The sequence below is a fragment of the Marmota marmota genome, unplaced genomic scaffold (genome assembly GCF_001458135.2).
Source record: "Marmota marmota marmota unplaced genomic scaffold, marMar, whole genome shotgun sequence".
NCBI classification, from domain to species: domain Eukaryota; kingdom Metazoa; phylum Chordata; class Mammalia; order Rodentia; family Sciuridae; genus Marmota; species Marmota marmota.
In genome coordinates, this window is record NW_025999900.1 from 10,662,709 (window position 1) to 10,678,464 (window position 15,756).

At 35.5% G+C, this 15,756-nt stretch overlaps 1 protein-coding gene and 1 long non-coding RNA gene across 3 annotated transcripts in view; both read left to right on the top strand.

Moving 5' to 3' along the window:
• Positions 1-203: 203 nt before the first annotated feature.
• Positions 204-15,756, top strand: part of Sav1 (salvador family WW domain containing protein 1) — a 25,678-nt gene continuing 10,125 nt past the window's right edge. Inside the window, exons 1-2 of one of the 2 annotated variants that reach the window (XM_015490888.2) lie at positions 204-614; positions 2,884-3,327. In XM_015490888.2, coding sequence (XP_015346374.1) covers positions 521-614; positions 2,884-3,327 — 538 coding nt within the window. In that variant the 5' untranslated portion in view covers positions 204-520. Of the gene's footprint in view, positions 719-2,883; positions 3,328-15,756 lie in introns of both variants that reach the window. The other variant, XM_048798610.1, reaches the window with a different exon arrangement.
• On the top strand, positions 3,334-10,097 carry LOC125615227. Its single transcript, XR_007345774.1, has 2 exons — positions 3,334-4,506; positions 5,028-10,097. It is a non-coding gene; the product is annotated as an uncharacterized LOC125615227 (long non-coding RNA).

The following is a 15,756-nucleotide window of genomic DNA, read 5'->3' on the forward strand; positions in this document are numbered from 1 at the left end:
CCACCACTCCTGGCGGTAGGCGGTGGGCCTGGCCCGTTAGCTGCGAGCGCCGCCCGCAAGTCCTACAGCCGCGCCGCGCCCCGAGCCGGGTGGGGGGAGGGGCGGCGGCTGGCGCAGCGTCGAGTTTCCCAGAATTCCCAGCGGTCGCGGGGAAAGTTTACGGGACGCAGGCGGCGGCGACGGCCGCGGCAGCAGCAGTAGTAGCGGTTACTAGGCTGCCCGCGGCGGACCATGGCCCTGGCCCAGCGTCCTTGGCCTCTCCTCACGGCGTCCCCGGGCAGCGTCGCAGCGAGGAGAGACTTCCGGGAAGGAACTGACATGCGACTGAGCGGCGGTCGGCGCGCTTAGCGCCGCGAACATGCGGCAGTCCCTGCGGGCGACCCCGGGCTGCGGAGAGGAGGCGGCGGCGGCGGCTCGGGAGGGAAGGTGGCGCCGGCGGAGGTGGCGGCGGAGACGGCCGGCGCCTGGCGCGGATCCCTAGGGAGGCTGCTTGGCGCGGCCTCGGGCCTCCTGGAAAAGGATGCTGTCCCGAAAGAAAACCAAAAACGAAGTGTCCAAGCCGGCCGAGGTGCAGGGGAAGTACGTGAAGAAGGAGACGTCGCCTCTGCTGCGGAGTGAGTGTCGGCAGCGAGACGCGCCCACACCTGGCCGGGCGGTCACGGGCAGCGGGGATCGGGCTGGGGCGCCCGGCGGGACTGCTCCGTCCACTTTGATCCTGGGAAGTAGTTTGTTTTTTTCTTGTGGTTGAATTGTTTATTCATTGAAAGTCGGTGAGGAGTAGGAAAGGAGTTCGTCTACTGTCCCTCGACTCCCCCTAAAAATAAACTTCCCTGCCTCCCATGACAGTGTTGATGTTTTGAAATACTGAAAAAGACTGTAGGAAATAACTTGCTAATTCCCTCATGCCGTAGGAATAAAAGTGATTAGACGGGGATATTTTTTCCTCTTCTAAATATGTCGAGATGTGCCTTTGTTTGCAAACACTGTGGGTGTCACTCGCCCGTGCCCCAAGTAGTGTAAACTCTGGGGACAGATTTCAGTCCTGCTGCAGGACTTGGATCTGAGAAAGGTAAAAAGCAGACCATCGCTCTTTGTAGAGCTACCCAAAGCCTCATCACTCTTAGATCTCAGAGTAGGGGAGCCAAGATAATTTGTATTTTGGCCATATTCGTGAGATTACAAAAAGGCAAACTTCTCAAAAATGATTTCTCTCGCATCAGGAAAGTTATTACCAAGATCTTTTCTTTGTCTTACTTCTAATAGGGCATATTTTCTCCTCACCTGCTTTTCTTGTCAATTTAAATATTTGACTCATTTTTGGGCTGAATTTCTTAGTGTTTAGGACGTTCTGTTCGTGAAGTAAGGAGTTAATCTTTCGGTGCTCATACTGCGTGCTGGGCTCTTTGTGTAATTTTCCTTCTTGGAAGCTGGTAGTAACCTTGTGATTTAAGCATTACCTCATATTGTAATTGGGAAAGCTGTTCATAGAGGTTCCTAGTATTTGCCCAAGATCACACAGAAAGGGGTGGAGAGCATGCTTTTCCATTATGTCCACATCATTAGCTTTATAGATTTATTGTAGTAATTGTTGTGCTTTCAACAAAATATATGAGATGGGTGTATCAATAACTTGAAAGTTGATTTTTAAACTTGTTTTTAACAGCTTGGTTTTAAGTTGTACATGCTGTTACGCTTTTAGGTGTTTTTAAATGATAGCTTGCTGTTTGCTGTAAATAAGGTTTATTAAACATTACTTGAAATCATGGCATATGTCACATCATTTAAGCAAATAATGAAACTGTATTTTGTTTCCGTAAAGTGTTAGCCTTATTTATTCCAATCTTAATTTGTTTCAGTGTTAACTTATGAAGCTTATTAATAGTGCCCTTATGTGTTGTTTATTTAATAAACTAATAAAATGGGTTCCATATCCAGTTTTCTTCATGTTTTAAAGGTATTTGCTTACCAAGAATGTCTAAGCTATTTTCACATTGTATTCAGTAGTGCTATTGTCTTGAAAGCCATTGTTCTGCCATTATCTTCTGTTTTAAATTGTAATTATTTATTCTTAAAGGAGCTATAATTTGAGGCTTGGTGTTTATGTTCTTCTTGCAAATGAGATCTTTTTAATTTTCATACCTAAATTTTTGACTTTCTAGTTTTCATTTACTAGTACTAGTTAATTCCAAGAGTAGAAACACAATTACTAACTATAAAATATTTTTCTTGTTTTTTTTTTTTTTTTTTAATATTGGGGATTAAAGTCAGGGGCTCTTTGCCACTGAGTTACAGCCCCAAGCTCCCTTCCTTTTTTTTTGGAGACTGGGTCTCTAAGTTGATGGGACTGGCTTTGAACTTGGAATCATCCTACCTCAGCCTCCTGAGTCACTGAAATTACAGCCTAATTTTAAAATCTTTTAAAAGAAATTCAAATTATCTTTGAAATCATGTTTGCCAAAAGAAGGAATTTTGGCAATTTCTAAAATGGAGTTTTAGAAACAAAACAGAGTATAGTCACACATGCTGTAGACTGTATTCTGATTTGTTAAATTATTTTCTATTTTATGCATTACTTCATGAGTATTTCATTATTATTTAGTTCATAGATAAGCTTATTGACATTTCATCATATTTTGTATGGTAGTGTGCAGAATACATTTGGTTCTGGCTAAGCTAACACATAGCATATACATGCAAATTATAAATTCACTTGGGTAGGAAAATAATAATCTTCCTCAATTTAAAACACCCAAGTACTATCTTAAATTAAAATTAAAATTTTGTTTCCTTAAGTCCATTGGTATTTTGATTTTTGAGTGGTAGATGTAAATGAACAGCTTTAGAAAAGTTTATTGAAATTGTAATTTTCCTCTTTTATTATAGATCTCATGCCTTCATTCATCCGGCATGGTCCAACAATTCCAAGACGAACTGATATCTGTCTTCCAGATTCAAGCTCTAATGCTTTTTCAGCTTCTGGAGATGGAGTAGTTTCAAGAAACCAGAGTTTTCTTAGAACTCCAATTCAAAGAACACCTCATGAAATAATGAGAAGAGAAAGCAACAGATTATCTGCACCTTCTTATCTTGCCAGGAGTTTAGCAGATGTACCTAGGGAGTATGGCTCATCTCAGTCATTTTTGACAGAAGTTAATTTTACTGTTGAAAATGGAGACTCTGGTTCCCGATATTATTACTCCGATAATTTTTTTGATGGTCAGAGAAGGCGTCCACTTGGAGATCGTGCACATGAAGACTACAGATATTATGAGTACAATCATGATCTCTTCCAAAGAATGCCACAGAATCAGGGGAGGCATGCTTCAGGTAACTTAATGTTATAGATACACATTAGTTTACACTGATACTATATTAGTTTATACTATATTAGTTTATACATGCTTCAGGTAACTAATGTTATAGATACTATATTAGTTTATATTGAAATTGACATTTCAATATAAAAGATGCTCTTTTGGATTTTCCTGGGAAGCCAACAAATAACTCTTAGAGAAGTTTTTTCCATTTCCCATTTTGTCAGTCTTAATTCTTCCTGCTTCCAAGTAGTTACCAAACTATACTGAATGACAGAATTATTGTGTCCATTTATTTTATTTTATTTATTAAATACTTTTTTAGCTGTAGGTGGACTTTTATTTATTTTATATGTGGTGCTGAGAATTGAACCCAGGGCCTCACACATGCTAGGCAAGTGCTTTACCTGAGCTACAACCCCAGCCCTGTGTCCATTTATTTTATTAATTGATGTTATATTAAAGTTTATTAACTTGGTACTTATCTCAAGACCATCTAGACTATTAATTTCTTAAAACATGGAAAATTTAATGTGTCTAGTTGGGTCAAATTTAGATTTAGGTTTGGTAGAATAGGAAAGTTAGTTCTTTAGACAAGCAGGACTTAAACCTGGGAAAGGAAAAGAGGATAGGAAGAATTGAGTATGATGATAACCTGGGCAACTACATTATTTCATGAGACCTAGCACTGTTTCTTTGAACATAATTTTTCATAACCCAGTAACTTGCCAAGTTGATCAGAAATACTTATTATCAAATGGTTAATTATGTGTCAAAAATCTATTTTTGTTCTTTTTGTAATGGGCAAAAAATATTAATCATAGAGTTAAGGAAAAATGCTACTTTTCTTAACTCCTGACTTCTTCGAGGATCGGAAGATATTGGGGAAATGTTACAGTTCTATTTTATCCCTAAAGTACTGGATTACACAATATAAACTGATGCAAACAAAATTAAACTTTTCTCATCTGATTATTTTTTTCCTACCTAGTAAGTTGTAGTCTTTAAATTTGGCAGGATAAAGATAATTTGTGCAACAGATATATTTTTTTAACCTATATAACTTCAAATAAGCTGACTTAGTAGTTTGGAGTATGAGTATTTTTATTATAGGAAAAACTGTATTCACTTACATATCTCTCATTTTCCTTAACCATCTTGGAGTACCTTATTTGGGGAAACAAAATCAACAGTCACAGAAATGTTTATTGTTATATTTTGTGGTCCTGACTGATAGAGAGTCAGAAGAGAGATCAGTGTAGGCTGGAGTACTTTGAAGAATGATTCATAGAGGAGGTAAAGTTTAAACTGGGCTTTGGGCTTGGACTTTAGATAAATAGAGCAGAAGAAATGGGCTGGAGTTGATGTAATTTGACTTTGTTTGAAGAAATAAAATGTACGATGAAGATTTGTGGTCCCATAGCTTGCTTAGACTTGAGTCAAGCAGAAACCATTAATTGGTTCTTCAAAAAGACAAATGATTTTATGAAAGCAGTGTTTAAAAGATTAATTTTGCAACAATATTTAGCATGAATTAAGGTAGCTCCCTAGAGAAAAGAGAATTTAAGTACCAGTGTCAATGGAGAGAAAGCAGATCTAGGATGCTTTTTGAAAGAAGAATGATCTTATGGGTTTGGGAAAAAGTAAATCACTAGAGTTTTGAAAATTGGTGAATGGTGAAATAGTTGGTAAGAGCAGCTTATTTTATGAAAGCTGACAGTGTAGTCTCATTGGAACGTTAAATAGTAAAGGTTTTTCTGGGCATGTTGAAGTACTGTCAAGAGCCTGGATGAATGTCTTTTGATTTTAAAGACTTAGGTTAAAGGATTAAGATAGTAGCATAGAAGAATTACAAGTTATTTGTAATATGCAGTTCTAAACCTCAGAAATAACTTGTTATCCAACTAAAATAAATTTAAGAAATAAAGCTCATTTATATTTTCTTTTAGAGTATTAACTGCTTATTATAGAAAATTTACAAAATGCAGAAAAGTAAAGTATTCATTTACCAGAGATTCTTAGTTATTTTCTTTTCTTCATCTTTCTCTAGAAGAAATGCTTTAAAAAAAAATTGTTGTGATTATACTCTGAATAGTTTTGTGTCCTTGGTTTTTACTTAAGTTGAATTTCTTAATGTTCTACATTTTTTATGGGTGCATTTAATAATAAATAATAATATATCACTATGGTTTATGTTCAGTGGTTAATATTTTGAGTAAATTAATGAGGACTTGCTTTGAACATTTGGAAAAGGGAAAAGTGGGGCACTGCCAAATTGGGACTTGGCTGCAAAGGAGGTTTGAGAGGGAAGAGTCACATATGATTGGCATAGCACCTGACAGCATAAGAGTTGCTTAAAAATATAAATGGTTGAATGAATGTATGAATCCAGAGGTTTCAAACCTGGAAACATAAGTTTTTGTTAGCTGAGGGGGAGCAGGTATAATAGGTGTGTTTATTCTTAATATATTTGTTGCTCTTTGCCCTCACCTTTCCCATTTCTATAACTGCAAACATTACTAATAGCTCACAAAGGTTGAACATCCCTGTTTTAGTCACCTTTTACGTTGCTGTGACCAAAATACCTGACAAGAACAACTTACAGCAGGACAGATTTGTTTGGAGCTCTTCTTTTCAGAGGTTTCAATCTGAGGAGGACTAACTCCATTGCTCTGGGCCCCAGGTGAAGTAACACATCATAGGGGAAGGGCCCAGTGGAGGAAAGCTGTTCTGCTCTTGGCAGGGTCAGGAAGCAGAGAGAGCAGTAGTGGGGAGGAGGCTACAGAAAAGATACACCCTTCCAGGGCACAACCCCAGTGATCCACCTCCTCTGGTCATACCTCACATGCCTACAGTTACCACCTAGTCATTCAAACTAGGATGGAGTGATTAGGATATGGCTCGCATATTCCAATCATTCACCTCTGAACATTCCTGCATTAATACTGGACCTTTTGGGGAACACTTCATATCCAAACTATAATACGAAAATTGGAAATATTCAGATATCTGAAATTTCTTGAACACAGACATGATGCCACACGTGTAAAACTTCTACACTTAATCTCACTCTACAGGTGGCAATCAGACCTGCAGGTGCATTAAAAATATTGTATAAAATTACCTTCCAGCTGTATGTATAACGTATGTCTGAAACATACATGAATTCTGTGTTTAGGCTTGGATTCCACCCCGAAATACCTCATTATGTGTATGCAAATATTCCAAAATCCCCACCTCACCCCCAAAAATTCAAAATTGGAAACACTTCTGGTTTCCTAAACATTTTTGATAAGGATACTCTACCTATAATACTCTTCTACTTGAACCTTTCATATGTAAGTATGAAGAATTAGTAACACAAGGTTAAAATATTGTTTTAAAATTCTGATTTATAAAATGCCATTGAGGAAATATTCTAAATCTTGGTGGATCCTCTCATAGGAACAATCTGACATGGTTTAAAGACAAATTTTAAAGCAACTTTATTTTAGACATAAAGTAAAGGTTAACTGGTTAAATTAAAGAATGTCATTTAAAAAAATAAGATCTGATTTCATGGAATAGCCAGATCTGCTTTTAATGACAGTAGGCTTCTATGTTCTCATACCCCAGGCCCTTTAATATCATATTGCATTACAGAAAGTTCCAGCTATTTGAAGAATCTTTTGTAATAAAATATCCTCCTCTCCCCCAAAAAATTGTTTTTAAAGATAAACATTTATTATAGCAATCATACATTGCTTAAGAAACTTCATTTAATAACATTAATGTATATCAGGGCAGTATGGATTTAATCTCTGTTTTTTTTTTTTAAAGAAAATAGTACTTTTTTGAAGGAATTCCTTAAGTTATGGGGAAAGATTAACAATTATTAATCAAATGGAAAAACCTACTATCTGTCTTTTCCAGAAGGGAAAAATCTGTTTATGAAACAATAACAGAACATTTTAAATTCATCTTGAAAAGATCTTAAAGTTATATTTTCAAGATTTAATCTGGTTAGGGCTCAAGGAATTTGAAGAGAAAGGAGAAAGTAAATTTGTGGGAGAGAAGGGCTGAGCTGTTGACAGTGTGTTTTTATAAGCAATAAAATTATTACTAATGTAATAAGCATAAGAAGAATGGAAAAATTGTTTTGAATGGCTTAATAATAGAAGTAATTTCTGCCCATAAGTTTTTACTTAGACTTGCAGGAAATGCCTTCTCTCAAAGGCACAAATACATTTTCTTGTATTTAGCAGGGGCGCAAAAACAAGTTGTATAGTATCTTAATGAGTTTTAGAGGGCTTGGGAATTCATCAATTAGCTGTGATATTTGACCTTTAACGTTCTTGGCCAACATGCCAATCTGGCACTTACAGTATGTACCACAGGAAGGAATGCTGCTATTAACAGGAAGTCTTTAGTTGGAATACTAAAAGCAGATTGAATTTCTTTGTTTTGCACTTAAATAATTTAGTTCCATGCAATTTTAAATAAAAAATTTAAAAAATATTTTTTGAAGTTTTAAAGGTCACAGAATTGTATTATTTTAAAAATCAAACTAAAAAGTGTTAGGTTTACAAAATAGTGGATATATTTACTCTAGTAAACATGTAAATATGTAGTTAACCAGAATCATTTTTTGAGGAGAGGTTGATAATCTTTAGAGATACTTTCTCTGTAATTACTTTGCATAGGAACAGATAAAACAGTTTGGTTCAATACTGAGGTCTTTTTATCAACATCCTAATTGTAACACTGGCCGTAATGTTTAGTAGTTACTACTGTGGACCTTGTGGAACTTCATTAGAGTTCCAGATTCCATTTTTTTTTCTCTGTAGGTAGTACAAAACCAGAATTTTTTTGACTTATTTATAAATGTAGGTCTCATAAGTATTTTTCTTCTTCTATGAGGTTAAGTTTTTTTGAAGATATTTCAGTGAAAGATTAATTAAGACAATGCTTTCTTCATCTTTAGAAAATCATGTAATTAGCTTGCAGTGTTTTACTTTATATTAATGGAAAATGTTTGTGCAGCTATTTCCTGCAAATGGAAGCTATTTTGAGGATTATTTATAAACGCTCCTTAGTCTTTACTGGGATTAACTGAAATTGTAGAAACACTGATTTTTTTTCTTGTAGCACAGAAACGGAAGTTCTCATTTTTCTCTGCTGACTTAGTTCAAATTTGGTAGCTCACTTTTTCTGTTATTAGTTACTGTAATATTTTTTTGAAGAGCTATAGATAACCTTTGTTGCTAAGATTATATGGTTAATAATAAGTTTGTCATTTGATCTTATATTATTTGTGTGGCATCTTTGGTAAAATAATTTACTTGAACCTTTGTTTCCTTGTCTGTAAATTGGTTGTAATAATATCACCTCACAGAGCTTTCTTTGCTGGAATACTTCATAGGTGGTGATGTATAGATTGTATTGCATTGGTTCCAGAGACACAGAATGACTAATTTCTCTTTTTGTGATATTAAGATTGATCATGTACACAAATAAACAAGCAAATAAAAAACATTGATCATGGGTTCAGATGTCAGTGGGATTAATCAATTTATCAAGAAGTTCTCCATCAGCCTTTTTCTTTCCAAGTATTTTTTTTTTAGCTGTCAGTGGACCTTTTACTTTTATTTATATATGGTGCCAAGAATCAAACCAGGGCCTCACACATGCTAGACAAGCGCTCTACCACTGAGCCACAACCCCAGACCTTCATCAGCCTTTTTTTCTATGGCTGCCATTAGTGATAATTAACTAGATACAGATTTCATTAGGTGCTAAAAATTGTGATTTTCAAATTCATTTATTTCTTCTGTATTAATGGAATTATATAATAATGAACTTCCGTTTATCAGTTATTTGGTTGCTGTTCATTTAGGAAAGATGAAACAAGCACTAGATCTTTGCATTCATTTACTATTTTCAGAATAATGAAATGGAACCCTAGTCACTTCTAGAGGTGATTAATGAGTTTTTATTTTCGGTGTCATTATGGACTCATGGATTTTTAAAATTTTAGTTCCGAGCTTTATTTGGATTTTGGATTTAACTAGTTTTTCATTAATATCCATTTTCTGTTCCAGGGTCTAATCCAAAATATCGCATTTCATTTAACTGATGCCTCCTTAGTCGTCTTGGGTTCTCTGCTAATTTCTCAGTCTTGTTTTTCATGACCTGGACAGTTTTGAAAAGAGTACATGTCAGATGTTTTGTAGGATGTTTCTTGAGTTGGATTTTGTCTGATATTTTTCTCATAATTAGACTGAACTTAATAGTTTTTGGAAAGCGTGCATATATCTTGTACAAGAAGGTACATGATACCCTTAATGACATTACTGGTAAGTTAACTTTTATCACTGAAAGTTTATCAGGCTTCTCTACTGTATAGTTACTATTTTCCCCTTTCCATATTCTATTCTTTTGACAGGAGTAACCTACTTAACTCTTAAGAGGGGTAGGTGGGTTGAGCTTTACCTCCTGGAATGGGGAATATGCAGAATTCTATGAATATCTACATATTTTTCAGTGAAGAAGTTTTGTCTCTTATTTATTCTATAGTTCCTACCATATAGACTCCCATGTATTGTTATTTATATGCTTTGGTTTATAATCTATTATTAAGTCATTTGCTTTATTGTGCAAATTGTTTCAACTCTGGCCATAAGGAATTCTTTCAGTATGGCTCTCCATCTTTTTTTTTTTTTTTTTTTTAAGTAGTACCTTATTTTTTGATTACATGTTACTTTTTATGTTGTGTTGTATTTTCCCTGCCATAAAACCTTGAATCAACCTAGGATCAGTCATTTCCCCAAAGTGAACTTTGGACTTTAAGATTTGTTTTTCAATTAATTACTATGGTTATTGTTTTGATGTTTAAATTGTACCTTCTTTGGCCACTGGAATCCATTCAGGGTTAGTTCCCATTGTTTGCACTTTGCTTTCTAATGTGAGTTTATGTTCGGGCTCATTTTATGTATTTCCTATGTCAGCTCTGGAACCAATCACTTATCCAAGGATCACTGGTTCCTTTTAGTAGGGAAGTAGTATATGGGGATCACACACTTTTACTCTTTACTACTGGGTGGATTTTTGTTTCTAGACCTTTTTAATGGACATGTCTAGGAAATGTGTTTTTTGGAAACAATTTTATCATGAGTTTTTACTGTCGGGAATTTAAATTTAAGATTTCAAGTTTTTACTTTTGCTTTCTTAAAAAACATTTTAATTGTCATAAAATACGCATAACATACAGTTTGCCATCTTAAGCATTTTTATATGTATAGTTCTATAGCAAGTATGTTCACATTGTGCTACCACACTTTTTACTTTTTTTCATACTGGAAATCTGGTTTCTCTGGACAAGTATAAAACCATTCATTTGCTTTATATTACATAACTCATTTTTAAAATAGTACTATTAAGATAGTATTTATCATCATGACTGCTGAATAAAACAGAATTATTATTTCTATTATTTTTAGCTTAAGGTATTTCCCAGTCAGGAAGTACAATTATTGTGTTTAAAATTCACTTTGAATAATTTTGTCAAGTATGGCTAAGCCACTTGACATACACTTTGATTAGTTTGTTTCATTTTATGTTCCTACTGAAGGGATTGCTTCTTCTAAATTTTGATTTAATTTTGTTTATAGGACATCTAGAAGATTCCAGAACCAAAGCTATGAAACAAATTCATTTAGAAAATTACTTCTGTCCCTGTCCCCTTCTGCTTTGTTTGTTCCCTTCCTCCCCCATAAATAAGCATTTTCATTAATTTTGTTGTATCTTTCCATTGTAACATTTTATGAGAATAATTACAAATCTGTCTTTATTTATACTCATCCTCCTTTTATATATATTGCTAGTTATCTGTTGCTGTTTAACATGTCGTTCCCAATCTCAGTGGCACAACAAACATTTATCATTTCAATTTATGTGGGTCAGTATGTAAATAGTATCTTAGCTGGGTAATTCTGACTCAGGTCTCATGAAGTTGCAGTTCAGATGTCAGCTGGGGCTGTAGTTGTCTGAAGTCTTTGCCAGGACTGTAAGATTAATATAAGGCTATTAACAGGAGGCGTCAGCTCTGGTTCAAGGCTTCATTCAGTTCCTCACTGCATGGGCTTTTCTTGACAGCTGGCTTCCCCCAGAATGAGTAATCAAACAAAGAGCAAGTGATCTTGACCAGGACAGAAGCTGCAGGGTATTTTATATCCTAATATCATAAGTCACATGCCATCCTTTCTGCCATAAACTATTGCTCACACCAGCAAGGGGTGAATGAATATTAGGGGGACAGGGATCCTGGGCCAAGGGCCACTCTGTGGGCTACGTACCACATATGTATAAGCTAGTATGTAATGCAGATTCTTTTTTCACATAATATTTCCTGAATATTACTCTAGGGCAGTAAAAAGAAATCATCATCATTCATTTTTAATGCAAAATATAGTATTCTTGTCTGGTCCTTGAATATAATCACAATCACCCAGTATCCTAAGAGTTGAGACTTAGATTATTTTTAGCCTTACATTACTATAGATAATGCTCCGATGACTAGCCTTATGCATTTGCTATTTTTGTGTGCTTTGTATTTAAGTGAATACACAGTTTTTAAAACCACCTGCCAATAACCTTATATATAACCTGCCAATAAACTTAGGCATCCTCCTTTAGAATCTTAGAATTTGAATTGAAGCTTTCGCCTTAATTTTAAAGTTTTTTTCTGAATTATTTTTTGCTATTAGTGTTTTCATATACATAGCAATATAGTTGACAGACACACTACCTTTCTGATCTGGGCAAGGGATCCTTACTTGTTAACGTATTTAGGATTGCCAGTATAATTTCAGAACATATGAAAAATGTTTCTTTTTCTATTCCTTTGCCTTAGTTTCTAGCCAAGCATAATTTTAAGAACTCCTCAAAGTTAGCTGGAAACCTTTGGACAAACAGATGTTTTGTTCTAGAATGATAGTCTTTCATACCTGAATGGTAACCCACCCAACCTTTTCTTATTTTGAATTTTTAGATGTATTCTAAATTTGGCAGTTGGAGCCTTGTGTGGCTTTTGACATTTTCTGTTGACACACTAAATTTTCATTTGAGTGCTATATCTTTGTATTGTTTAAGGACAAGTATCTAAATTTATATTAAAATTCTGTCTAGGCTATAAACATTATAAATATCTAGGAGTAACAGTAGAATGAACTGGAAACTGTCTTCTTCTCCTTCCTCTCTTATCACTACCACCATTGATTAAACCCAGGGGTTTGTACACATGCTAATGTAAGTACTTCATCACTGAGCTATGTTCATAGCTTTTTGTATTTTGTGTTTAGACTGGGTCTTGCTCAGTTTCTCAGGCTGGCTTCAACCTTGGAATCTTCCAGTCTCAGCTTCTCTAGTAGATGCAGATGGGGGTAGATTTGTGTGTGTGTGTGTGTGTGTGTCTAAAATCAAGTGACCGTATTTGTGCAGGTCTATTTCTAAGCTCTCTATTCACTGGTCTGTGTATATTACCTCCACTAATACCACACTGTCTTCATTAATAGAGGTTATTTATTTAAACAGTTACTGTATACTATATTCCATAAACACTGTTCTAAGGACTTGAATGTGTCTCTGAATAAAACTAGGCTTCCTATCCTGTGGATTTTCCTCTTGAGATCAGAAAAATGATAGTCACTGTGGGATTCTTGTAGGATAAGGAAGAAGATAAAAATTATTTAATAATTGTACAGGTTAAAGTGATTTTTAAAAGGTAAAATACAGTAAGTGGAATCTGGAAACTATAAATTGCCATAGGGTAGTAAGAGTGAATTTCATTGAGACTTTTTGTTTTGGTGGTACTGGGAATTGAAGTCAGGGATGCTCTACCACTGACCTATATCCCCAGCCCTTTATATTCTTTTAAAAAAAATTATATAGTTGTGTCTGGATACAATGCCTTTATTTTATTTATTTTTATATGGTGCTAAAGATCAAACCCAGTGCCTCACACATGCTAGGAAAGTGCTACTGAGCTGCAGCCCCAGCCCATATTTTTTATTTTGAGACAGGGTCTTGCTAAGTTGCCCAGGTTGGCCTTGAACCTGCAATCCTTCTGCCTTAGCCTACCAGATTGCTGGGTTACAGGCAAATGCTACCACATCTGGTGGTCACGGAAACATTTAAGAAAAGACCTGAAGAGAATGAATGAGTGAGCCAAGCAGCTCTCAGAAGAAAAAATGTTCTAGGAAGAATGAACAGTATCTACCATGTTTGAGAAGAGCAAGGAGGTGGGTGTAAAATGTGGGCATAAAAATAGCAGCTTATGTTGGGCTGGAGATGTGGCTCAAGCGGTAGCACGCTCGCCTGGCATGCGTGCGGCCCAGGTTCGATCCTCAGCACCACATACAAACAAAGATGTTGTGTCTGCCGAAAACTAAAAAAAAAAAAAAAAAATTAAAATTCTCTCTCTTTCTCTCTCTCTCTCTCTTTAAAAAAAATAGCAGCTTATGTCAAAGAAGGAATGGAAATCTGATCAACAGTAGACATGAGATATCATTAGAAATAACTTTTACCAAGAAATGATAACAGTAAAGATAACTTGTACACAGAATCAAGGAAAAACTTAACTGAGCACAGCCTCTGTCACTAATCTTACAGATTTAAGATACTGAATTTTAATATGTATAGATTTATGTAATGCCAGCACAGTGAGTATATGGACATTTTCATCACTCCAAAAAATTTCCTTATGCTGCCTCTTTGTAATTCACTTCTGCCCTCACCTTTAGCTTCTAGCAGCCAGTCTTCTGTCCTAGTACATAGTCTTGCCTTTATAAGAGTCTCTCTCATATCTGTTCTTTTGAAGGATATGTAAATTGTTTCCACTTTTATGCAATTATAAGAACAGTCACTGAAAACATCCATATGTGGGTTTTTGTATGAAGGTGCATTTTCATTTCTCTATGGTAAATATTTAGTAATGACATTACTGTATTATATAACAGACTTTATAAGAAGTTTATAAAAGTGACTAAGCTGTTTTCTAGAGTGGTTGTAACATTTTTCCATTCCCACCAGCAGTGCATCAGAACCTGTCAGTTTTGTTTGGCTATTCTCATAGGTGTATACTGTCATCTTATTGTGGTTTTAATTTGCATTTCCCTGGTGTCTGAGCATTTTTCCTCTGCTAATTTACCATCTATATGTCTTCTGTGGTGAAGTGCCTGTCAAAATCTTTTGCCTATTTTTTAAAAAATTGAGTTGTCTTCAAGTTGAGGGGTTTTTCCCCCTCCTTTCAATGTTAGAGTTCAAACCCAGGGCCTTGTGCATGCAAAACACTCTACCACCCAGCCCTTCATGTTGAATTTTGAGAGTCTTTCTGTAGTCTAAGATCTTTTGTGTAATGTATGATTTGCAGTATTTTCTCCCAGTTTATAGTTTGATTTTCCTAACAATGTCTTTCTCAGATGTCTGAGCATTTTAAATTTTGATGAAGTCCAGAGTGTCAGTATTTTTCCTTTATGGATTAAGCTTTTAGTGTCATGGTTCAGAACTCATTGCCTAAGGTCAGAAAGATTTATCTTGTTTTTTTTTTAATTTTTAGAATTCATTCTTTTTAGATATGCATGACAGTAAAGTGTATTTTGACACATTATACATATGGTGTAATCTTGGTTTATCTTCTAATAGTTTTATAGTTTTTTCATTTAGATATATGATTCATTTTGAGTTAGTTTTTGTATAATTCGGGAGGTATGGATTGTGATGAGTACTTGTACATATGAATGTCCTGTTGTTCCAACATCTTTTTTTGGGGGGAAAAATGCCCTTCCTCTGTGAAGTTGCTTTTTTACCTTTTCAAAAAGTCAGTTGACCTTGTATATGTGGGTATGTTCCTGGATTTTTCATCTTGTTCCATCAATCTATTTGTCTGTTCTGTTGTCAGGAGTACACTGCCTGGATTACTGCATTGTATTTATTTATTTATTGGGCAGTGCAGAGGATCAGCTTTATTCTTAATTATTTCAAACCAAACCCAAAATGAGTAGAAGGAGAGAAGTGATAAATAAATAGAGACCAGAAGAATAATACAAAGAATCAATGAAACAAAGAATTGGTTATTTGAAAAAGTAAAAACTGACAAATCTTTAGCTAAGTCAATCAAAAGATAAAGAATACCCAAATAAGTGAAACTAGAGTGAAAAGGGAGACATTGCAACAGATACTACAACTGAAATTCAAAGGATCACATAGGTATTTTTATGATCAAAATACCTGTCATAAACAACTTAGAGGAAGAACAGTTTATTTTGGTTCACAGTTGCATAGATTTCAGTCCATGCTCAGCCACTCCATTACTTTAGGCCTGAGGTGATGCAGAATGTCTGTCCACCTGCTGGCAGCCATGAAGGAGAGGTTTAGTGCCGCAGTCTGGCTGGGCAAAATAACGGGG